General features: G+C 45.0%; 1 protein-coding gene across 2 annotated transcripts in view; it reads left to right on the forward strand.

Moving 5' to 3' along the window:
• The window catches only part of LOC109563057 (stimulated by retinoic acid gene 6 protein-like), a 43542-nt gene that overhangs the window by 463 nt on the left and 18839 nt on the right, over nt 1-24240 (forward strand). The window contains exons 2-6 of one of the 2 annotated variants that reach the window (XM_019966237.2): nt 15323-15398; nt 17161-17258; nt 18351-18481; nt 21972-22092; nt 23672-23717. In XM_019966237.2, the coding sequence (XP_019821796.2) occupies nt 15323-15398; nt 17161-17258; nt 18351-18481; nt 21972-22092; nt 23672-23717 (472 nt within the window). The remainder of the gene's footprint in view (nt 1-15322; nt 15399-17160; nt 17259-18350; nt 18482-21971; nt 22093-23671; nt 23718-24240) is intronic. The other variant, XM_070794794.1, reaches the window with a different exon arrangement.

Below are 24240 nucleotides of genomic sequence, written 5' to 3' on the forward strand. Positions count from 1 at the left end.
CTGGAGTGGGGTGCCATCGCCTTCTCCGGGGGATCTTCCTGACCCAGGGCTCGAACCCAGGTCTCCTGCATTGCAGGCAGACGCTTTACTGTCTGAGCTAGTAGGGAAGCCCTATATTCCCTATATTGTACAATATATCCTTGTAGTTTATTTTATGCATAATAGTTTGTACCTCTTAATTTCCTACCCCTGTTTTGCCTCTCTCCCCTTCCTTCTCGCCACTGCGTGCATGCAGGCGTCAAGTCATTTCAGTCGTGTCCGACTCTTTGCAACCCTATGGACCATAGCCAGCTAGGCTCCTCTGTCCATGAGATTCTCTAGGGAAGAATACCAGAGTGGGTTGCTACGCCCTTCTCCAGGGGATCTCCTCCACCCAGGATCAAAGCCACATCTTTTATGTCTCCTGCATTGGCAGACAGGTTCTTTATGACTGGTGCCACCTGTGAAGCCCTCCCTCTCACCACTGGTAACCACTAATTTGTTCTCTATATCTATGGGTCTGGCTTTTTGTTGCTGTTGTTGTTATATTAACTAGTTTGTTGTATTTTTTAGATTCTACGTATACAGGATATCAACTGATATTTGTCTTTCTCTGTCTGACTTATTTCACTTAGCGTAACTTCCAAGTCCATCCATATTGTTGCAAATGGCAAACATTTTGTCCTTTTTGTGGCTGAACAGGATATCTTCTTTATCCATTCATCTGATGATGGACACTTGAGTTGCTTCCATGTCTTGGCTGTTGTGAATAGCACTGCTACAAACATTGTGGTGCGTGTATCTTTTCAACTTAGTGTGTTTGTTGTTTTCAGATATGTAGCCAAAAGTGAAATTGCTAGGTCATATGGTAGTCTATTTTTAGTTTTTTGAGAAACCTGGTGACTGTCTTTGTTATTGGTGATTCATGAAACTGGGAAGAAGGCATGGTTTATGTAATTTGGCAGGGGGCACTGAGCAGAGAACCACAGGTAGGTTCTTGGGTCAGTGAACAGATTTCAGTTTGTCTTCATTCTGAAGTACAGAATGGGAAGATCCCAGAGGATCTGGGTTTGGAACCTGGCTCTGTAGTTTCTAGTAGATCTTAAAGCCTCAGTTTCCTCATCTATTAATTAGTTTCCTCACTTATTAACCCCTGTCCTAACCCACAGCTTTGTGAAGATCATATGAAAAAATAATATGAAAGGCATTTGAGAGCTGTAAAGTCATGTCTAGACGTCATGAATTAAGAATTCTCACTCAAACATTTAAACTTAAACATTTCATCTTCAGTTCAGTTCAGTCTCTCAGTCGTGTCCGACTCTTTGCGACCTCATGAATTGCAGCACGACAGGTCTCCCTGTCCATCACCAACTCCCGGAGTTCACCCAAACTCACGTCCATCGAGTCGGTGATGCCATCCAGCCATCTCATCCTCTGTCGTCCCCTTCTCCTCCTGCCCCCAATCCCTCCCAGCGTCAGGGTCTTTTCCAATGAGTCAACTCTTCACATGAGGTGGCCAAAGTACTGGAGTTTCAGCTTTAGCATCATTTCTTCCAAAGAAATCCCAGGGCTGATCTCCTTTAGAATGGACTAGTTTGATCTCCTTACAGTCCAAGGGACTCTCAAGAGTCTTCTCCAACACCACAGTTCAAAAGCATCAAACATTTCATCTTAAATGATTCTAAAACTAAAAAGACTACTCAAAAAGTAGAACCATTGCTTCCTGGTATCAGGGGATTCTCCGTTTAGATTGTTGCAAGATGTTATTGTGGGGAAGGAAAAAATAATATTTCCTCTATCCTTCTAGGTTCTTGACAAAGATACTCCTATAATAAAAAAAGATTAACAGGAGATAAACAAAAATTTAATAACATGTATACCTTCTGTATGGGCTCCCCAGGTGGTGCTAGTTGTAAAGAACCTGACAGCCGATGCAGGAGATGTAAAAGGCACAAGTTTGATTACTGGGTTGGGAAGATCTCCTGGAGGAGGGCATGGTAACCCACTCCAGGATTCTTGCCTGGAGAATCCCATGGACAGAGGAGCCCGGCAGGCTAGAGTCCCTGGAGTCGCACAGAGTTGGACATGACTGGAGCAACTTAGCACACGTGCACGTGTACACCTCCTGAATACGTGGGAGATACCTAGGAAAACTGAGTTAACTCTCCCAAATGACTGAAGTTGTCACCCTAAATACCATCTTCAGCTAAAGACAAAAAAAGATGTTAGGGTGAGGAGTCAGTTATTAGGAAAAGCACAGTAAACAAGGGTAAGGTTATGAAAGAAATAAAAATGAACGGTGCTTTTTAGGACAGTTAGGAATGGAAGGGAGCAAAAAAAAAAGGGGGGGGGCCTTTGTCTTCTTCAATCACCCATTTTTCGCATGGTAACTCTGCTTGAACTTGCCAAACATGGGTGAAAACACTGCCATACACTCTCTCCAAAAAGGGGGTAGCTACCAGATGCAGACCATTCTTCTCTGAACAGTAAGCTCCAATTGAAGGGGTAAGGTCAAGGCAAAGGAGAATAAACAGAGATCTGGACACCCAGAGGAGGAAACAGGGAGGCCCTGGGAGGAGATGGAACAAAGAACCAGGCCAGAGACGAAAGGCCAGTCAATAGCTCATCTTAAAGTTATCACGTGTGTTTGAGTCCCACCAAGAACAAGTGATAGTCTCCCTCTGACTGGTGTTCTCTGAGGATCCAGTGAGACCTTGGTGATGAGGGTTCTTTATAAACTGTAAAGCTCTGTTATTTACTACAGTGCCCTGCTCAAGACAGGAAAATTCTTGCAGTCCTTCTGCCCTGGGAAAGAGCTCTGTTCCCAACTTGGCTGAGCCGATTCTGTCTCTCTGAGTCAGTTGACCAGCTGGTTAAACAGTGGAGCCAAGACACCCAGCCAGGAGTCCAGCTCCTTGGTTCTGTGGCTCCTGTGTCTCTTGATAATGTCAGACCCCACATCCAGGAGGGACCCCAGGGTCTGCTGGGGGCCAGGCTGCTGCCTGGAATACTCCACTCCCACCTCATGAAACAGCATCTGTGGCAGGTATTCGTAGGGAAGGTGGAAGCAGGCCTGAGGCCTAGCAAGCATGGTACTTCTCAGTTAACAAATCACCATTCCTATCCGTTCTCTAAGGATCTAGGAAAGTGCTGGCATCCCATCCATTCTACAGATAAAGCAACCAAGGATTCAGCAGGAGAAATGCTTCACCCCAGCTCACGAGGTTTATAACTCCAAATCCCAGGCTTTTCCTCTGGGTAGATCTGAGGACTCACAAGTGCATGAAAACAGCCCATAGTCACCCTCTGATGGAGGTTACCAACCAGAGCTGATCGTCCCCAGCTGTACATGCATGAGTGTTCAGTCACTTCAGTTGTGTCTCACTATTTGCTACCCCGTGGACTGTAGCCCGTCAGGCTCCTCTGTCCATGGGACTCTCTAGGCAAGAAGACAGGAGTGGGTTGCCATGCCCTCCTCCAAGGGAGATTCCTGAGCCAGGAATCGAAGCCGAATCTCTTGCATCTCCTGCATTGCAGGCATTCTTTACCTACTAAGTCACCTGGGAAGCCTCATCCTAGCTGTACAGCAAGGTCCAGATGAGTAGTTCAGGGAGTAGTCATGGCAAAGGAGAAAAAAACTGATTTGGACACACAGAGAAGACAGACAGCGGCCCTGGGGAAAAAATGGAATCGAAACAGGATATCAGTGTGGCTCTCATTGTAGAACTTCTCCTGATTCTCAGAGAGTCACTGAGAGCAACAGACAGGGACAGAGCAGCAAGCAATGGAGAGAGAAACAGACAGAAGGGCACATGGGACTGACTTTCTGGGGAAGCTGTCAGAGGCAGGCCTGAGGGGGATGCAGACTCTGCCGCTCACTAGCTGGGAAGCCTGGATGTGTTTCCTTACCTTCTGCTGCTTCCGTTTTCTCATAGGTGAAATGGGGGTGATGATAGTACCTCTCACAGGGCTATGATGAAGCTGAAATTAGTTAATAAAAGCATATCCTTGAGGAATAGCTTGACATACTGTAGGCCCTTGAGAAAGGTTAACTTTCCATCTATCCATTTAGGAAGCATTAGTGGGCACCAGGGTTTCCCTGGTGGCTGAGATAGTAAAGAATCTGCCTGCAACTTGGGGGACCTGGGTTTGATCCCTTGACTGGGAGGATCCCCTGGAGGAAGGCATGGCGACCCATTCCAGTATTCTTGCCTGGAGAATCCCATGGAAAGAGGAGCCTGGTGGGCTACAGTCCATGAGGTTGAAAAGAGTTGGACACGACTGAATGACTAAGAATAGTGGGCACCTGTCGTTGCCACATGCCAGGTCAGGAGCTGAGCACATGAGAATAATGAGGAAGGTCCCTGCCCCTAGGGAGCACCTCCTCTGGTGGGGGACACAGATGTATGAAGACTTTTCCACAAAGTGGGCTCCCTGCTGTGATTGTGGACTGAGTCCCACGCAGTCCAACTATCTCAGTTCACAAGTAACCAAACTGAGACCCTGGGCTCATCTGAGACTAGGAAGCCACGGCACTTTTAGGAGCAGGGCTGGGTGGGCTCAAAGTGGTATTTCCTGGCCAGGTGCCTTTGCATGAGGGCCTCAGAGGAGGCTGGCAGCTCTGGAGGACAGAGGGGCCATTCTGGGCAAGATTGCTGTGTTCTTCCCGCCCTGCTCCCCACAACCTGTAGCATGGAGCGGGACATTGATCACGGGGCCAGGTGTGCAGAGCACTCAGGCTACTGGTTAACCAGGTGAAGGACTTCAGTCCACTGTGTGATCAGGAACCCAGGGCGGGGGAGTTCCAGACACTCCCTCACCTAGCAGGAGGCCAGGGACACCAGGTCAGCTGCCCATGGATTGGAGCTGAGGGGGCACTCAGTCTGGAGAGGGCTGACCCCAGATGCTCTGAGGACAGAGGAGCAGATGGGGTCTGGCATATGAGGAGGTAGAAACAGCCAGTGAGAGTCCCTCTCCAACCCAAGAAAGAAAACTTTTCTTTGGTCCAAAAGCAAGGAATTGTACTGATAGAATAGATTATCACACACAATTTACAAATAACAAATATACAATGATCTTTCTTGCAAACTGCACAGACCCAATTAAATCTCACAGAATGCTTTCATTGATTTTTGCCAGAACTCTTGTATATGTAGTCAACCTGCCATTGACCCATGAGTTTATTTCCGACATGAGTGTTGGTTGATATATTTATTGACATTAATGAGTAAGACAAACGTGCAACAGTGGAAACAAGGTGTGAGTCAGAATTTCATTTTCCAGAAACTCTTTTTTGGATGAATGAGATAAGAATTTTAAATTCTAGAAGAATATTTCCTTTTTTTTTTGCTGTTCATAATGTAATGGCTACAAACATGTTTAAAGTTAATCTGCCTTGTTAACATTTTCTCTGTCACTTTCTAGACAGTCTCAGAACATAAATCAGAGCCTGATTTGTAGTGCTCCCCCATCTCCCTGGTGTAAGTACTCCCAGCCTGGCTGATTTCAAGCTAATGATGTGATGTCGCTGAATGGAGGTGTGAAGGGAGGCACGGGAGTAGCACAATCCATAACATAGAGTTTTCATCCTGCACATATAACAGATGTAGATAACCTCCAGAGATAAATCACAGCAAAAGGTAGCAAAGTAATTAGGAGGTGATGGGTTTTCAGGCTTTACTACTTTCCTTTTTAATAATTTATTTAATTATGCATTTGTATATTTTAATTTTTACCAATGGTGGTGTTTACAAACTAGCTTGCAAAATTCCTGATAATGTGACAGTCCTAAGCTGATACAAGCCAGCTTGAGCATACTATCACATCTGCCTCCAGCTCCAGGCAGGACTAGGAGGAGACTGTGTGTTAGGGGATTGAAGGGATTCACAGAGGTGGGGCTGGACTGACCCCAGAGACCCTGGCACACAGGCCACCTCATTGCTGGAGGCATCACATGGACAGGCATGCTCATGCACACACATGCACACACACACACACAAACACACTGCACACACCTCTTCCTCCTTCTCAACCCTTCTCTGCTCTCAGCAGTGGGAACCAGTTCCCTTTTTTCTGCCCCCAGGATGGCCGGTGCCACACTCACAGAGCACCTTGAGCTGGACTCGAAATAACCTGGGCTTTGTGATGTTTTCTGCTCACTGGCCTTCTTTGGGCCTCAACTTCCTGAGGGAAGTTCCCATGGAATTTAACAAACATGCCCTAATCCTGTCTGTGCCAGGTGCTGGGCTGGATTTAGGATCAGAGATGAGTCAGCCGCAGCCCAGAAGGTCAGCGAACTCTCGGAGCTCTGAGGAGCCACGTGAGCTAGCAGCGGGGGCTGGGAGGATGGTGTCATACAGCGGTGCCTGGCTCCCAGCCTCGCCTCCTCCTGGGCCAGTTAGAAAACCTCTCCTGGCTCCAGTTCCTCATTTTGAAAAGGAGCTATTACAATCTGCTTAATGGTATGGACCTAACAGAAGGAGAAGATATTATGAAGAGATGGCAAGAATACACAGAAGAACTGTACAAAAAAGATCTTCACGACCCAGATAATCACGATGGTGTGATCACTCACCTAGAGCCAGACATCCTGGAATGTGAAGTCAAGTGGGCCTTTGCCGGAGCCAGCTGGCAAAGTTGATCAGGTCCCGAGAACGTGCACGGCGGGGCTAAGAAAGAAACTAAAGCAAGAGACTACAAAGATGGGGTCGAGAGGTTCAGACACGTCACCACGAAGGGACGCAGTCTGACACCAACTTTTTTCAACATCTCATATTTATACAGAAAAGCGCGAGAAAGACAAGACAGTTGACATTTTTTCTTGGTTGGCCTATACATCTTACAGTCACAAGAAATCTTGAGAGCATGGGAATGGCTCCCTGTTATTATTTCTTACACCAGATAACATTTCTCTGTGCATGAGAAGTTTGCACAGAGCTCCAGGTGCCTGCAGTAAATAAGCGCCTAATCTCTGGGGTGGCGGGACAGAGAGCTATGTTTGCAAGCAAACCCTCAAGGACTGAGGCAGCTCCCAGAGCTGTGTCCTTCAGACAAAGGACCCCGTTCTCACGGGCAGCGCCCCACAGGCCTTAGAAAGCATCACTACGAACAAAGCTAGTGGAGGTGATGGAATTCCAGTGGAGCTATTCCAAATCCTGAAAGATGATGCTGTGAAAGTGCTGCACTCAATATGCCAGCAAATTTGGAAAACTCAGCAGTGGCCACAGGACTGGAAAAGGTCAGTTTTCATTCCAATCCCAAAGAAAGGCAATTCCAAAGAATGCTCAAACTACCGCACAATTGCACTTATCTCACACGCTAGTAAAGTAATGCTCAAAATTCTCCAAGCCAGGCTTCAGCAATACGTGAACCGTGAACTTCTGGATGTTCAAGCTGGTTTTAGAAAAGGCAGAGGAACCAGAGATCAAATTGCCAACATCCGCTGGATCATCGAAAAAGCAAGAGAGTTCCAGAAAAGCATCTATTTCTGCTTTCTTGACTATGCCAAAGCCTTTGACTGTGTGGATCACAATAAACTGTGGAAAATTCTGAAAGAGATGGGAATACCAGACCACCTGACCTGCCTCTTGAGAAATTTGTATGCAGGTCAGGAAGCAACAGTTTGAACTGGACATGGAACAACAGACTGGTTCCAAATAGGAAAAGGAGTTCATCAAGACTGTATATTGTCACCCTGTTTATTTAACTTATATGCAGAGTACATCATGAGAAATGCTGGGCTGGAAGAAACACAAACTGGAATCAAGACTGCTGGGAGAAATATCAATAACCTCAGATATGCAGATGACACCACCTTTATGGCAGAAAGTGAAGAGGAACTCAAAAGCCTCTTGATGAAAGTGAAAGTGGAGAGTGAAAAAGTTGGCTTAAATCTCAGCATTCAGAAAATGAAGATCATGGCATCTGGTCCCATCACTTCATGGAAAATAGATGGGGAAATAGTGGAAACAGTGTCAGACTTTATTTTTTGGGGCTCCAAAATCACTGCAGATGGTGACTGCAGCCATGAAATTAAAAGACGCTTACTCCTTGGAAGGAAAGTTATGACCAACCTAGATAGCATATTCAGAAGCAGAGACATTACTTTGCCAACAAAGGTCTGTCTAGTCAAGGCTATGGTTTTTCCAGTGGTCATGTATGGATGTGAGAGTTGGACTGTGAAGAAGGCTGAGTGCCAAAGAATTGAGGCTTTTGAACTGTGGTGTTGGAGAAGACTCTTGAGAGTCCCTTGGACTGCAAGGAGATCCAACCATTCCATTCTGAAGGAGATCAGCCCTGGGATTTCTTTGGAAGGAATGATGCTAAAGTTGAAACTCCAGTACTTTGGCCACCTCATGCGAAGAGTTGACTCATTGGAAAAGACTCTGATGCTGGGAGGGATTGGGGGCAGGAGGAGAAGGGGACGACAGAGGATGAGATGGCTGGATGGCATCACTGACTTGATGGACGTGAGTCTGAGTGAACTCCTGGGAGTTGGTGATGGACAGGGAGGCCTGGCGTGCTTCGATTCATGGGGTTGCAAAGAGTCGGACACGACTGAGTAACTGATCTGATCTGACTTGTAAAGACTACATAAGATAACATAAAATAGCAGAATTCCTAAGGAGATAGTGATACACAATAAAGTAACATCAATCGATAAAAGCTATTGTCATATGTTTGATGACCATAGAGTGATAACATTAGGACCAAAGGAAGCAGGACTGTGGGGCACAGAGACACCGTACTGCCCCCAGCAGGCGATCAGCACAGGAGCGTCAGAGAAAGAAGTTAGGAATGCAGATGACCTGTGCGCTAGATGTACCAGGTCTGTGTCATTGCTTGGACTCATCCTCATTACTTTTAATTTTCAATCTTTATTTTTTATTTATTAAACAATTTTTAAATTTTCTATCTTTTTAATTAATGAAAGATTTATAATTAATACCCCATCATAGAACAAATCTTGCATATTTTCACTTTATGCTGATTCTTGGGCAACTTCCCTTCAGAATGGTGTTCTATTGCTCTGGGACCTGAGCAAAAAACCTCCAGTCTTTTCCCTGATTACAAAACCCAGTCATTCATTCAGCGTATGTTCATTGCTGTCTACTTTGTATTAAGCACTGTTCTAAGCAGTTGCCAACACTACGTCTATGCAGTACCCTTGGAAAATTCAGGAAAATCACTTTTAAAAAGTAGAATGGACTCAAATCCCACTACACAGAGATAACCACTCTTCACAACTTGGGATCATGTTGTTTTATAATATGTTTCCCTTAACAATATATCACAAACACAGTTCCAAGCTGTCATCTGTGGAAATTAGATTTTCTACACTTGAGGGTGCTGTTTTGTGGCTCACCCCTCAACAGATCTGCCCCAACAGCCCTGGACCCATTAGGAAATAGTGTGAGTCTCAGAGACCAAGAAGGGGGTCTCAGTGGCCTTCTAACTTGGGTTGACCCCAAGTCAAGGTCACCTGTTCATGCTGGAGGGGACGCATAGATAGAGCCCTTATTTAGAGAGCTCCACTCTCTACTGTCTCTGAGCTCACCTGCTTCTAGCCACTGCCAGACTAACTCTCGTCTCAGCCCTCCAAGCAGGAGACAGGTCCAGCAGTGAATATGTGCAGGCAGAGTCACCCCACAGAAAGAGATCTGTGGGTCTGTATATTCTGACATGAGAAATTGCCCTTCTTTAATAAAAATCTTTTCCTTTCTTTTATTGATTAAATGAAGAAATCAATCAAATCAGACAACTTTAGTCTGGTCCCATTTTTGCTTGAAAATACAGGTTACAAAAACATGATTATGGAAGGGAAAAGGGCTTGTATTAGTACTTTTTACATTTGTAAATATTCTGAATATTTTACGATAAGCATATATTACACTTAAAATGTTAAGAACACATAGGAGGGAGGGAGGGAGGAAGAATGAAATTTTTAGCATTCTAATACATGTCCCCAGTCATCTCTCTGATTATTTCCTTAGTGTATATTTTTTAGAATTAGGATTCCTAGAAGTGGAATTGCTGTATTTTAACAGCTCTCGGTATATACTGCAAAATTAATCAACAGAATGGCTATATCTCCTTGCACTTTGATTACCAGTAAATGAATACCAACTTGTCTTGACCTTCAGTAATTCTGAGTAGTATTGTCAATAACTCCCACTTTAATAGATAAGACAGGGTCTTCTCTGGAGGTCCAGTGTTGTCCTAATAGTCCGGAAGCGAGTGACCAGAATGAAGACAGAACACAAAATCTGGTGCAATGGGTCAGGGGACCTGCAGCCTCTATTGGACCGAGGTGCAGAGTCCACTCTGAGTCCAGCTTTTATTCCGAATTGCAGACTACAAGACTTTTTTTATCTTATCTTTCCCAAGACACTACACTGACAGTCCAGATCCCCTTGTTTTTACCCCAGGCCTCTCACTTTTAGGCTAGTCTCGGAAACAATTAGCGAGTGCATAGGCAACGTTCATGCCTGATGCTGACCCGAAGTTACAAGGTCCATTCTTTCATCATCCCAGTCATACTCCCTTCTGGGTCTGGCCTTGGGGGGTTGTAACAAGGAGATGATTCTTAAGAAAACCATGACACATTATCATTAACACAATTTCTTTTATATATATATATATATATATATATATGTGTGTGTGTGTGTGTGTGTGTGTATATATATATATATTTACAATTTCTTAATATATGCTGTTTTTCCAGGTGCTATTTCTGTGGAATTTCTCAAGGCTGTGAAAGTACATTGTTAGGAATTCCCAGTACATCTTCCCCCCTTCTGTTTTTTCAGGAGTAGATACACCGTCTGAGCATAGTCCAAATCTTTTTCTTCATCAATTCTTGTGCATCTGAGGACTAGACACAAAACAGTTAAAGACATACATCCTGATATTATAGTACCAAGCAAGCCTCCTCCTAAAGTTCTAATCCACATCATGGGGTTAAGTTTATGTAAGCTTTCCTCAATTTCTTCAAATAAATCAGTTTCTGGGAGTAATTATAAGTGAGCATTCTGCATACTAGAAATAGTAGCCGTAATTGGGAAATATCTAAGGATAAATTATTATGAACATGTCTTCTCAAATGTTTAAATGATTGATCCCAAGTATATTCACTTTGGTTATATTTGTGAGGTGTGACACAAAATGAAGAGATATTCCAATCACACTTAAGATGAAATTGCGATTTAAAATTTTGTACTTCGTCCCCTAGTAGGAGAACTGCATTTTCTAAATCAATCAATCGTTCATTAATTTCTTGGTCTATGTGGGTTTGACTTCCCCAGGCAGAACTTGCATCTTGGTGCCACTGCTGTACAAATGTAGTCGCTTGTATAGTCTGATGCAATGCCACTCCAGCTACTGCTGCGGTCAGGGCTATAGCGATAATTCCCACAATAGCTGCTATAAGGAGTCCAATAAACTTTTGAAACGTTGTAGTACTTTCTTTATAACCTTTAAAAGGGCATGTGTTTCAGGAGAGCCTTCCCAAGGTCTGGTTTGATTTACTGGAAGCCATATTCCCAATCTCCTTCTTAATGTAACAAATGAGTGATTAGAATTATAAAGTGAAGAATTTAAGCAAGTGTATAATTTGCAGTCCTGGCAAGAAAGTTCTTGTACACTTCCATTGATAGAAACTGTTCCTTTCAAGAGCACGTAAGAATCTCTCATGCAAGACTGAATATAAAATGTCCAGTTTGTACTGGTATTAAATATCAGTAAATAATGAGTTTTATCGGAATAATGTCCATTCCCAAATTTGGAATTTTTTAAGACTTAAAGCCAGTCTCCAAATCTCTCCTTGCCCTCCTCCTTTATCTGGTTGTGGGAAGGGGGATGGCATGCCACTAGCATGCCATGTAATTGGATGATCTGAATGAGTGGTAATATTAGTATGGTCAAAGACTTTATGCACCTGTCAATGCAGCCTTTTGTGAGGACTGTAGGACTGGTTTTTATGAGAGCGATTAGAGACTACATACCCCTTAGGGGACCAGTCCCATACAATTCCATAGGAACCATTAATCAAAATTACTCCCTCAGTCCAATAGCGGCCAGGTCCCCTGACCCATTGCACCAGATTTCCTGTTCTGTCTTCATTCTCGTCGCTCACTCCCAGACCATTAGGGCAACAGTCCAGTGGCTAATATTCCATGCTCCCAATGCAGGGGACCCAGGTTTAATCCCTGGTCAGGGAACAAAATCCTCCATGTCCCAACTTAGAGTTGACATGCTGCAACTGAAGATCCCACATACTGCAACAAAGACTGAAGACCCTGCACATTGCAGCTAAGACCCCGTGCAACCATGCAAATAGATAAACAGTAAAAATAGATAAGGCAGCATTTCATCTTAATTTCTCCTTTTATTACTAGTTGAAATTTTAAGAATTTATTGAATGTTGGTATTTCTTCCCTTGCTGGTGGCTTACTATTCTTTGGACAGTTTTGTTCTTGTGGTGTTTCAATTTGGGTCTTTATTTCATTTTTTTCTTTTCCTGTGATTTGTTGGAGTGATTGAATTTTTATTTCTTCTTATTCACTTTTTAGTACATTAATTTGCTTTCCATTTATATCCCTCTGGTAGCTAACTGTGGACTTTTAACATACCTACTTAGAATTATATTTTACTTACAAATCCCAGAAAAATAAAACAGATTTCTACACCATCCTCCTAAACATGACAAGAACTTGGTCATCATTTCACTTCCCTTTATATCCACGTGTGTTCCTACCCTTCCATGTGAGGTATCATCTGGTATTTCAACTCCAAATTGACATTTCAAACATTTTATTTCACAATAATTACTTATCTAGCTATTTCCCCCCTAATTCCTCCATTTGTTGTTGCTTTTAAATCCTTCCCCTTCCTCCTAGATTCGTTTTTCTTCTTAATTGAGAATTTTCTCCAGTATTTCTTTTAGAACAGGTCTTTTTGAGTCCTTGTGTTTCTAACAATGTGTGTGTTAATATATATGTGTGTGTGTTTAAAATTCTGTGCTCGGGAATAATGGGAAGTTTTGCTAATTTCTTTGCTTATTGTGACTTTTTGCATCCCTCTACTTCTTCCTAGGGGGCTTCCCTGGTGGCTCAGTGGTAAAGAATCTGCCTGCAGTGCAGGAGATGCAGGTCCGATCCCTGGGTCAAGAAAAGCCCCTGGAGAAGGAAATGACAACCCACTCCAGTATTCTTGCCTGGGAAATCCAATGGACAGAAGAGTCTGGCGGGCTACGGCCCATGGAGTTGCCAAGAGTTGGACATGGCTTAGTGACTAAACGGCAACAATATCTTCCTCCTAGGTTCATTCTTCTTGTGAACCATTTCCTCTACACTGTGTCTCAAAGAAGTTCTGTATTAGCTTTATTTCCTCAAGATACCACCTCTGTCCATCGAATTTTTGGCTCCCTTTCATAGTGTAATCTTTCCTCATGTTTGATGGTTCTAGACTGGGTGCTTATCTTTGTGATAGAGCTTTCCACTGGGATATTTATTTGGGATGGCAGCTGCTGCAGCAGCTAATACTAAAGTGTGCTTTCCGTGCAGCAGGGTAGAGGTGGGATGTGCCGATAGATGGGGTACCTCAGCAGCCGATCTTCATCCAAAGAGCCTGGTCCCTCCCAGGTGCCACCTGTGATCTGGGGCACTGCCTTTTCTCTCTGACGCATGTATACTATTCCCAGAGAGATAAACTCCTTGCCCCTGGCTGATCAGCATGATGAGAGGACCGTTGGGTCTGTGGCCCCCCAACTCTTCATTTTGTGGTCTGTCAGCAGCCCCCACCTGTGTCAGCCTCTTGCATGTGGATGCAGAGCACTTTTTTCGTGGTCACAGTCTGCAGCCATGCTGGCTAATGCTTTTTCTCTTTGATCTTGTCCTAATTGCACTCCATCATTGAGCATCTTCTAATAGTTTCTGTGTACCTGATAGACTTCTTTCCTGCTTTCAAATATGGCTATTTTTTCCTTTCTTTTAAAATTTGAGGCTTTTGTATAGGATGGGGAGACTGATGTATGTGCTTAATTTACCTTCCAAAAACTGGAGTTCTGATTTTTACAGTTCTGTCACATTTCTAACAGCATGAGTCCCCACCACCACTACCCCACCACTTCTAGGATATTCAGTCCTATGGTTTAGACATCACCATGGAGTACTGGAATTGCAAAGGATTTCAAGGGAATATGTTATGCTCTGGCTTCCCAGGTGGCAGTAGTTGTAAAGAACCTGCTTGCCAACGCAGGAGACAAGAGATGCGGGTTTGATCTCTAGGTGGAGAAGATTCCCCAGAGGAGTGCATGACAACCTGCTCCAGTATTCTTGCCCGGAGAATCCCATGGACAGAGGAGGCTGTCAGGCTGTATACGGTCTATGGGGTTGCAAAGAGTCGGACACGACTGAAGTGACTTAGCACCCACACACACATGTTATGTTCATGGGTTCCCCTGAGAAGTGCTCTTCCCTGAGACTTCTGAGGGGAAAGCTGGCCAGGAGGGAAGTCTGGGGAATGGCCAGATGGATGCTGCAGGAGTGGGGCACAGAGTGAGCAAGGATCTGGAGGGTGAGCATGTGCTGAGGTGGTGCAGTGCAAGTCAGAGTGGCGAGAAAAACTGTGCTGGGACCCCAAAGAGGAGCAGGTCCCTCTCAAAGAGGCCACAAGCCTGCTGGCATGTGTTTCAGACAGGAGACCCCAGCAGCCCTGTTCTGCAGGCTGTGAGGTCTGGAGAGGACAAAGTCCACAGCCTGCCGTCCAGATGACTGCTGTCCTGCCCCAGTAGCCCAGCAGTGAATCAGAGTGAGCAGATGCTTCTTGACCTCTGATTACAAAAAACCATGTCGAAAGACTGCTTTCCTGTGAAGTTTCTGGAGCTTAAGTCTCAGGACCTCTCACTTGCAGGACCCCACCAAGGCTCTGGGAGGGTGGGAGGCACCTTGGTTAACTGTTTACATGGTGATGTGTTTTCTTTAAAATATGAGCAGGTAAGATATTTTTGTAGTTTTATTTGAAAAGGACATCCAAATAATAAGCTTTGGGCTCCAAGGAAACCTGAATCTGTCCTGGACTATGTCACCAAGAAAAGAAGGAGTTAGAGCCAGTTAGTAGGACAGCTGTATAAATAATTAAGCTGGGGAAAGAGTTAAAGAAGACTAATCCACTTAGGGAAGACACATCACAGGTGAGCGGCACTGACTCAGAAAGTGACGTTAAAAAAGATCAGGTGATCTCAGTGGGCTACAAGTCAAATTCCTGACAGTGATGCTCAAGGCTGAAGGGTCAATGACCACAACAGTGACTGATGATGTGAATGGGTATTTTGGCTGTTTTTCAGGACCAGGCAGCTAAATGGCACTTGTGACATCTCAGTGGACATGGAGCTCTTCCTCCATTACTCCCTCATCCCATCAGTAAGTGAAGGCAGAGGAGGGTCAGTGAGGGGAGAGAAGGGGAGCCGACCCCCCCGCCCATACACAGGCTTCCACAGGGGTCTGAATAGGTCAGCAGAGACTTGCTGACTTACATTATGCACCAAAAACACAGGCAGAAGAAGGCTTTGAAGGTCCCAAGAGTCAGGAACACTGACTTGTAGGGAAGTCCAAATAGGTTTTTCTGAGGAAGCAATGCTGGAGCTAAGGTCTGTTGGAAGATGTAGTAAAGAACATTTCAAGCAAAGAGAGGAGCTTGTGCAAAGGCTCCATGGGGGCAGGGAACATGGAGACTGTGAGGAGCTGAGAAGGCAAGTGGGGCTGGAGTGGAGAATGAGGTAGAAGTGTCTGGGGAGGTGGCTCAGGGCCAGACCCTGTGTAAAGGAGATTTGTCTTTGTTCTAAATACAATGGGTAGTAATTGGAGGATTTCTGGCATGAGTATGGTGGGATCAGATCAGTGTTGAAACGATCACTCTGGCTGCAAGTGGGGATCAGGTTGGAGGCAGGCAAGAGAGGAGGGAAGACCAATGAGGAGATGGTTGCAGAGGTCCAGGTGAGGTAATTTTACATCATCATAGATGATGGTGGTCAACTTGAGATGTTCAGAAGGTAAAATCAGTAGGACCTACTAACAGGTTGGTTACAGAGGTAAGGGAGAGAATGACTCTTCAGTTTCTGATTTGCACAGTTGGAAGGATGGTGGTATTTGCCATTCCCTTGTTAAGGAAAATTAGAAGAGATCCAAGTTTGGTGCGGGTAAAGGAACAAGACAGGGAGGAAACTCATGAGTTCCATTTAAGACATACTGAATTTAAAAAGCATTCAACACATCAAAAAGAAATACTAACTGTGTAGTTGGACATACAATTCTGGACCAAGTCTGGGATGGAAATTTAAGTTTGTGAGTCTTCTATGTGTTTGTGGCCATGGAAAGCATGGACATGGGTAGGATCACTGAGGAAGAGAGAGTCGAGGAGTAAGAGGAGCGGTCCTTGGAGTGAACCATGGGGACCTCCACATCTAGCAGCTGGGTAAAGAATGATCCAGCAAAGGAGACTGAGAAGTACTGGAAGAAAACCAGAAGTGTGGCTGACAGAAGCATAGAGAAGAGAGTATTTCAAAGAGGAGGAAAAGGTCAACAGTGAATGCTGCTGAAAGGTCAAGCAGACCTGGCTTAATGTTTACATTTGGGTTGAGCAACAAGGTGGTAATTAGCGACTTTGACCAGCACTGCTTCCATGGAGTGATGGTGGTAGAAGCCAGGTTAGGGGGTCGAAGAGCAAGTGAGAGGTCAGGAAATGGAGATGCCAAGTGTTGATAATTCTTGGGATACTTCTAGTAAAAGGAAAACAGGAAAGGGGCATCAAGTATCGGAGGGATGACTGAATCCACAGGAATAAAAAGCAAAGAAGGATTTGCCACCTAACAATTATCTGTTTGTTTGTGTGTTTGTTTGTTTTAACAGAAGAGGACACTGAGATTCAGAGAAGTTAAGTCTCCCTTCAAGCCAGTGAGTGGGAAAGAAAGATTTGAACCCATGTTCATTTAGGCCAACACAAAAGGAAGCTCAGTACAAAACATTCTGGAAACTTAAGGGTGCACATAGCCAGCTCCCTGAGTCTGGAGTTTGAGTCCTAGACATTCTGAGTGCTCTGGTCACCCACACACTCTCCTTCAGTAAGGGCACAGAAGGTCTGAGGATAAACATTCCCTGATGGCAAACTCATCTTCTCTTCCTATAGTTTTTCATCATTTTGGTCTTGTCCTTTCTGCAAAGAAGAGAGCAACAGAGAGAGAGAGATGACACTTACCTTCTGCGGAACCGCTTCGGAATGATCGTGTGAGTTGAGCCAAGGTTCATAACCACAGCTTGGGGTACTCTGTGTTTGGGACCAACACCATTTGTAAGGCCAGGCTAACTCCTAGTTACCTCCCCACCAAGAATAGCCCTGCCCCTCCCTTCCCCAACCCACCCAATGCCCAGAGAATTCAGAATGCAGTTCCAAGCCATTGTGCCCTCAGCACCCAGGGCTGCCCAGCTATGCTTAAGACATCTCAAGGAGGCTCAGCTCACTGTGGGAAGGGCCCTCCCACGCTCAGCACCACGGCTACTCCAGAAAGCAGAGGGGAGAGAGTTCCCCATCACTGGGGGCAGCAAGCATGAGTCATGTCCCAGGAGAGCTGGGTGGTCCAGGCAGATTTCAGGGCCTTTCTGGCTCTGCCATTCTGAATCTCTGCTCCCCTTACCACATTTTTCCTTGAGTTCTAATTTTCACATCTCTGCCTCATCACTCTGTAATTAATAATAATGTTGATGATACAGTTAGCATTTATTGCACACTGACTGTGACCCAGGCACTGACCCATCCGCTTTAACTACATTACTCTGATGAACCCCAACAAGGTAGAGATTGTTATCCTCATGTGATGGATGAATAAGCTCAGGCTCAGAGAAGTGAGTCACTTGCCCATTTTGCTTGTTGTCATGGCTGCTGGTGTCCTTGCTTTTGCTCCCCAGACTTGGAACTTCTCCAGGGCAAGATTTTGTCTCCCTCGCTTCAGTACCCTGAATCCACATTTAGCCCAAAGATCGGCACAGAGGGCCTCAGGATATGTTGTTGTTTCGTCTCTAAGTCGTGTCCAACTCTTTTACAACCCCATGGACTGTAGCCCACCAAGGCTCTTCTGTCCATGGGATTTCCCAGGCCAAAATACTGGAGTCGGTTGCCATTTCCTTCTCCGGGGGATCTTCCAGACCCAGGATTGAACCCACATCTCCTGCATTGCAGGCGGATTCTTTACTGCTGAGCCACCAAGGAAATGAATAGTTCACTAATCAATAATTCCTCCCCAGCACAGGGTAGTTAACTTTGGAGGTGAACTGTGGGAGTGAGTCACTTCTGGCTTCATGACTTGTTTCTCTTATTCACAGACCTCTGGACTTCGTGGGCACTTTCAGTAACCGATGGTCCTACGGAGTCGCCTTTGGGGCCACAGCCAATAAGGTCATGTTCTTGTTCTCGGAAGGTTACCAGCCCCTGCGGGTCCCGCAGTGGGCCCAAGGTACACGTGCTGCCTCACACCTGCTGGGAATTTCACCACGGAAATTCTTGCTCAGAGGCGGCATGGCAGGGGTTCTCTGGGGTCAGGGGACACACTTTGTGGACTGTCAGCATTCTTTTCAGCTTATTACTTACCCAAGGTCAATGTTGAGCCCACAGAGTTTCAAAGCTCATTTGTCGGCGTTTTCTCCTAGTTAGATTCAGGGGTTCTTTCGACATAGTAGAATGAAGGCTCAGAAGGTAGCTTCTCTGTCACCTGCACTAAACATCTCTCCTGAGTGATAGCTATGACTGCCTTCTTGCTATCAGTAAGCATTCAGATGCTTCCTCAAATAACTGTGCTTACTTCTCTGGCCATTGATCTGAGGCCTCTTTGTTCTCCATGCCCTGGGCTCTCCTACAGTTCAATCATCCCTAATCTAATGACTCCCAAACCTCTCCTGTCCAGTTCAGTTCTCTCTCCTGAGTTCCAGTCCTCTATGAGCAAACGCCTACAATATCTCTCTAGTTTTTAAGAGTTTTTGATGAAAATTAAAACCAAATGATATATCTCTTAGAAGTATATAAGTTAAGATTTGGCAAATGTTTCTTGTTGTTTAGTCACTCAGTCATGTCTTTTGCAATCCCATGGACTCCAGCCCACCAGGCTCCTTTGTCAATGGGATTTCTCAGGCAAGAATACTGGAGGGGGTTGCCATTTCCTTCTCCAGAGGATCTTCCCAATCCAGAGACTGAACCTGCGTCTCCTGTGTTGGCAGGCGGATTCTTTACCACTCAGCCACCTGGAAAGCCCATGGCAAATGTTTACATCTATGAAATCATTACCACAATCATCATGATGAACCCTGGAGTTAACTTTTTCCCCTTTGTACTCTCTTCTTCCCACCTGTATCTGGTCATCACCCCTAGCCTCAGGCAATTATATAAATGGAATCACAGGTAATGCACTTCCCGCCCCCCTCCCCCGACCTTGGGGGAATTATTTGTCTTCTTTCACTCACCAGCATCATTATTTTGAGATCCATACATGTTTAGCATGTATCAGAAATAATTCCTTTTTCATTTCTGAGTAGTGTTCCACTATATGGAGAGACCACAGTTTACCCATTCACCAGTTGACAGACATTTGATTTATTTTCAGTTTTTGGCTATTACAAATAGAGCTGCTAAAAGGATTACAAGTCCTTGTATGTTTCCATTTTTCTTGGGTAAATACCTATGAGTGGATGTCTGGATTATTAAGACCATGAAGTAGATTATATTTTAAAAGAAACTGTCAGACTATTTTTCAAAGTGATTTTTTTCCAGTTTTGATTACCTTCCTCAGTGTATGAGAGTTTCAGTTTCTCTTGTTCTTGACAACACATGGTCAGTCTTTTTAATTTCAGCCATTCTAAGAAGCATGACGGAGAAGGCAATGGCACCCCACTCCAGTACTCTTGCCTGGAAAATCCCATGGATGGAGGAGCCTGGTAGGCTGCAGTCCATGGGGTCGCTAAGAGTCGGACACGACTGAGCGACTTCACTTTCACTTTTCACTTTCTTGCATTGGAGAAGGAAATGGCAACCCACTCCAGTGTTATTGCCTGGAGAATCCCAGGGACGGGGGAGCCTGGTGGGCTGCCGTCTATGGGGTCACACAGAGTCAGACATGACTGAAGCGACTTAGCAGCAGCAGCAGCAGCAAGAAGCATGTAGTGGTATCTTATTGTGGTTTTAATTTGCGCTTTTGTAATGACTAATGATGTTGAGCATGTTTTCATGCTTATTTGCTATCCCTCTACCTTCTTTGATGAATTGTCTTTTCAATCATTTGCCTACTTTAAAAAATTGGGTTGTTTTTTGTTTTCTTATTGTTGAGTTTTGAGAGTTTTCTTTTTAATATAATCTATATATAAGTATTTTATCAGATGTATGAATCACAAGTATTTTCACCCAATCTGTGACTTGTGTTTTCATTCTATCGACAGTGTCTTTTGAAGAGCTGCCATTTACAATTTTGAGGAAGTCTAATATTTTCATTTTTATTTTTATGGTATCATATAAGAAATCTTTGCCTAATCTAAGATCACTTAGATTTTCTTATTTGTTCTTTCTAGAGGTTTTAGTCTTATGGTGTTTGCATTTAGGTCTATGATGCATATTAATTTTTTGCTTATAGTGTAAGGTGTGGAATGAATTCTCTCTCTTTTTTTTTTTGCCTTTGACTATCCATTTATTTGCAACACTACTTGTTGCAAAAATCTATTCTTTGCCTACTAAACTGCCTTTGCACCTTTATTGAAAACTGATTGACTACACATGTGTATGGGTCTATTTCTGGGCTCTCCATTTAGTTCCATTGACCTGCAAGGTGTGAAGTTTCCAATTTTTCCACATCCTATCCAACACTTGCTATTTTCATTTTAAAAAGATATAGGCATTTGAGTAGGTATGAAGTACTATCTGACTGTTGTCTTGACCTGTGTTTCCTTGAAAACGAATATGTTGAGCATCTGGCTGGGCCAGAACATTGTTTCTTGCTTCATGGCTCAAGGGTTCCCTCTTCTGTTTTCACAAAGTGATTTTACATATGTATCCTCATTATAACCGCACATTCTCTAAGTTGACTTCTTCCCTCCACTTTTGTCTGGACTCACTAGTTCCCAGCTCCTAATGTTCTTATCCTTTTCATTTTGAATTCCTACTGCCAACAGTTTCTCTGTCACCCTGGGCTTGTCCTGTCCTTCTTATATTTCATGGCCTTGCTAAATGTCATCACCTCCAGGATGCCTTCTCTCATACTCAGACCCTAGGTGAGGTCCATGACTTTCTCTTCTTGCCCTCATAGCACTCTGAATATGCCTCTACTTTCATACATATCACATCATTTACTTTCCTCTTTGTCTTCTCTATTGTATTGTAAGTATCTCAAAGCAAGAACTTTGTTCATTCCTCCTGTGTCCTTGATGCCTGTTCTGTGCCCCAGCCCAAAGCAGACACTTAGAAAGGACACCCTGCCCAATTACATTTTACTGGATTTGTTAGACTATCTCAGAACTAGGCAGTGACAGCATTAATACTATCATTGCCTTAAGGGTACAGTGTATAAATATAATACTTTACAAGACGTTTTAAAACACAGGACATCCCTGCTCTCTGTGTTGCTATGGTATACATTATGGTGCTTTACTTGTAGTGACTGTTTTTCATTTATGTTGTCTGTTTCTGCCCATCATGCTGTGAGCTAATCAAGGACAGGGACCAAGTCTTCTTCATCTCAATAGTTAGCCCAGTGCCTGGCATGGAAGAGGTACCAGGAAGGCTCTGTAATATGAATACATGACAGACATCCCTGCATTCCTCCCTGGACTAATATAGGACTTATTCACTCATCTCCCTGAGTCCTGAGACCTGTGACTGCAAGGCACATGAAGCCCCATAGCTGCCCTGAGTCTCCCCTGAGCTTGTGAGAAGAGGAACTCACATAGTCTCTGGCCCTTCTCTCCCAGCCTTTGTGCTTCTGATCGGAGGCATCGAAGTTGGCCTGTCCCACTTCCCCTTTTTCGCCTGCCTCTCATCGGAGTTTGGGCTGGTCAGCTCTGTCCTGGGCTTCAGCTACTCTCTTGTCTGGTAAGATGGACTCTGCCTGCCTCCCCTCCAACAGTTTGTTTGGCCATGGCTAAACTCTGGGCAAAGTGCTGGAGGTGACCTGAGAACTCTCTTGGAGGGCACCTTGCCCAGAACTGAGGCTCAGGGTGGGTGGGTGGAATGACTGGTCCCAGGCCCACCGTGGCGCCTCCTTGGGACTGCACTTGAGGCTTCAGAAGGTCAATCTGCATTCTGTCAGCTCCACAAGAGCCTGTCCCTGATTAGAATATTCCCAGAAGTCAGGGTTGTAGAAAAACTCACTTCTGTCAACTGCCGTCAGGTAGGCCCACAGGTAGAAGCAGGAGTCCCATTTGGATGTGACTTCTCCTTGCTGTTGTCACTTCCCTGGGAGCCCAGGAGAAAGTGCAGGGGCCTTAACAGGGTATTTGGGGCCATCGCAATCTGGCCTATCCCCGTCTCTCCATGCCTGACGGTCTCTAGAACACACCTCCAGTCATGCAAGGCTCCTGAATTTATTCCTTCATCCATCCACTTCTTCATTCAGCAAATATATCACTGTGATCCAGGGAATACACTGGAAGACAAAACAGACCGTCATGGATCGTGCGTTCTGGCCTCTTTGTCTGCATGTTGCTCTTTCCTGTGTGGAGCGTCTTCCCCCTTGGCCCCGTGATGGGCACATGCTCATCCTTTATTCATCATCACCCCTAGATGTGGGAGCTTTCTCATCCTCCTCTTGAGCTCTCTGCCCTCAGCTCTGATGCCGAACCAGCACAGAGCTGGCCTGGAGAATATTTCTGGCTGAGTAATCCCATGAACACTTCTACTCTCCAGCCCTCAAGCTCATTTCATTGCCCGCAACCCCCTTACTGGGCTTGTTTCCCCCACAGCATTTTCTGTGGAGCAGGGGTCCCAGACCTAGTATGTAAACAAATGGAGGGAACTCTCAAGCAAATGATACCCTGATAGCTACAACTCCAGAGTTTGTTAAATGGCTTGCTAATTAGTGGCTTGATTTAAAAAAATTAGAAGACAGGGTATTAAGGGTTAGACATGGAGTAATATCATCTTAACAGCCTCTGGCAGACTCTGAGCTGGTGAGGAAATGGTGGCCAGAAGCATTTAGCAGCTTGTGTACCATAGGAGTATGGGCACCAAGATTGAACATGACCAGTTGGGGGAAACCCTTGAGGCTTATTCCTCAGAGGAGTGTTTACAGACAAGGCCAGGCAGCAAAAGCCTCAGCCCCAGGGTTGGGAGACTTGGTCTTGGCTCTGAGTACGACTCTAGATGAATCCTTTTCCCTCTCTGGGCTTCAGTCTCCCTGAGTGATGAAGGGAGAGAGGACGAGAACCCTCTGAGTCTCCGTGCTCTGCTATTGTGGATTCCAGGACTGTGTGAGGACATGTTAAATGAATGTTGCGGGCATGTACCTAGGCACGAGCTAGGTGCCTGATCTGGGTGAGATGCACACAGAATCCTGGGAACCAGTCCTCCCAGAAGGATGGGGAGAGGACTCCAGGCAGGTGGAATCTGAGCTGTTTTCACAGAGGCTGTGCGGGAAGGACCCCAGGACTCCAACCCTGTTTCTGTCCTGCAGGTTTGTGGTCACCACCCTTTACATCATACAGTGTCCACATGGGCAGGTGAGTCCCCACTGAACTGTACTTAAGTAGCTCAGTCCTATCACTATGGCCAACTCTCTATGTGACCTGGGACAAGGCTTTGCCACTCTGGGCCCCAGCTTCCTCATGTGGACACAAAGGGAGTTGGAGCCATTCATGATGCCTCCATTTGCAGAGCATCCTGTGTTGATCAGGTGTCATTCACGGGAGATGTCCTCACAGGTGATGCCCATAGAGGCCCCTCAAGGGAGGGAAGCTCTCAGCAAACCCATTTTATAGGTGAGGAGACTGAGGCACAAGTATATTATGTAACTCTTGAGAAGCAATAGATTTGGGAGTTAAGACCAAGTCTGGCTGACTTCAAAGCTCCTTTTTCTCTGTTCCTGTTTGTAGCCTCAGTTTCTCTGGTCTATAAAATGGGACAAGTGGACTCAATTACCCTTTGTTGCTTTGCCGTGCATTGTCTACCGCAGAATTATAGGAAGCTGGTTTATCTGTTCAGCCCTATACCCAGGAAAGTAAGCAAGATGAAAGAGAGGTATCA

Source organism: Bos indicus, chromosome 8 (assembly GCF_029378745.1).
Source record: "Bos indicus isolate NIAB-ARS_2022 breed Sahiwal x Tharparkar chromosome 8, NIAB-ARS_B.indTharparkar_mat_pri_1.0, whole genome shotgun sequence".
Taxonomy (NCBI): Eukaryota; Metazoa; Chordata; class Mammalia; order Artiodactyla; family Bovidae; genus Bos; species Bos indicus.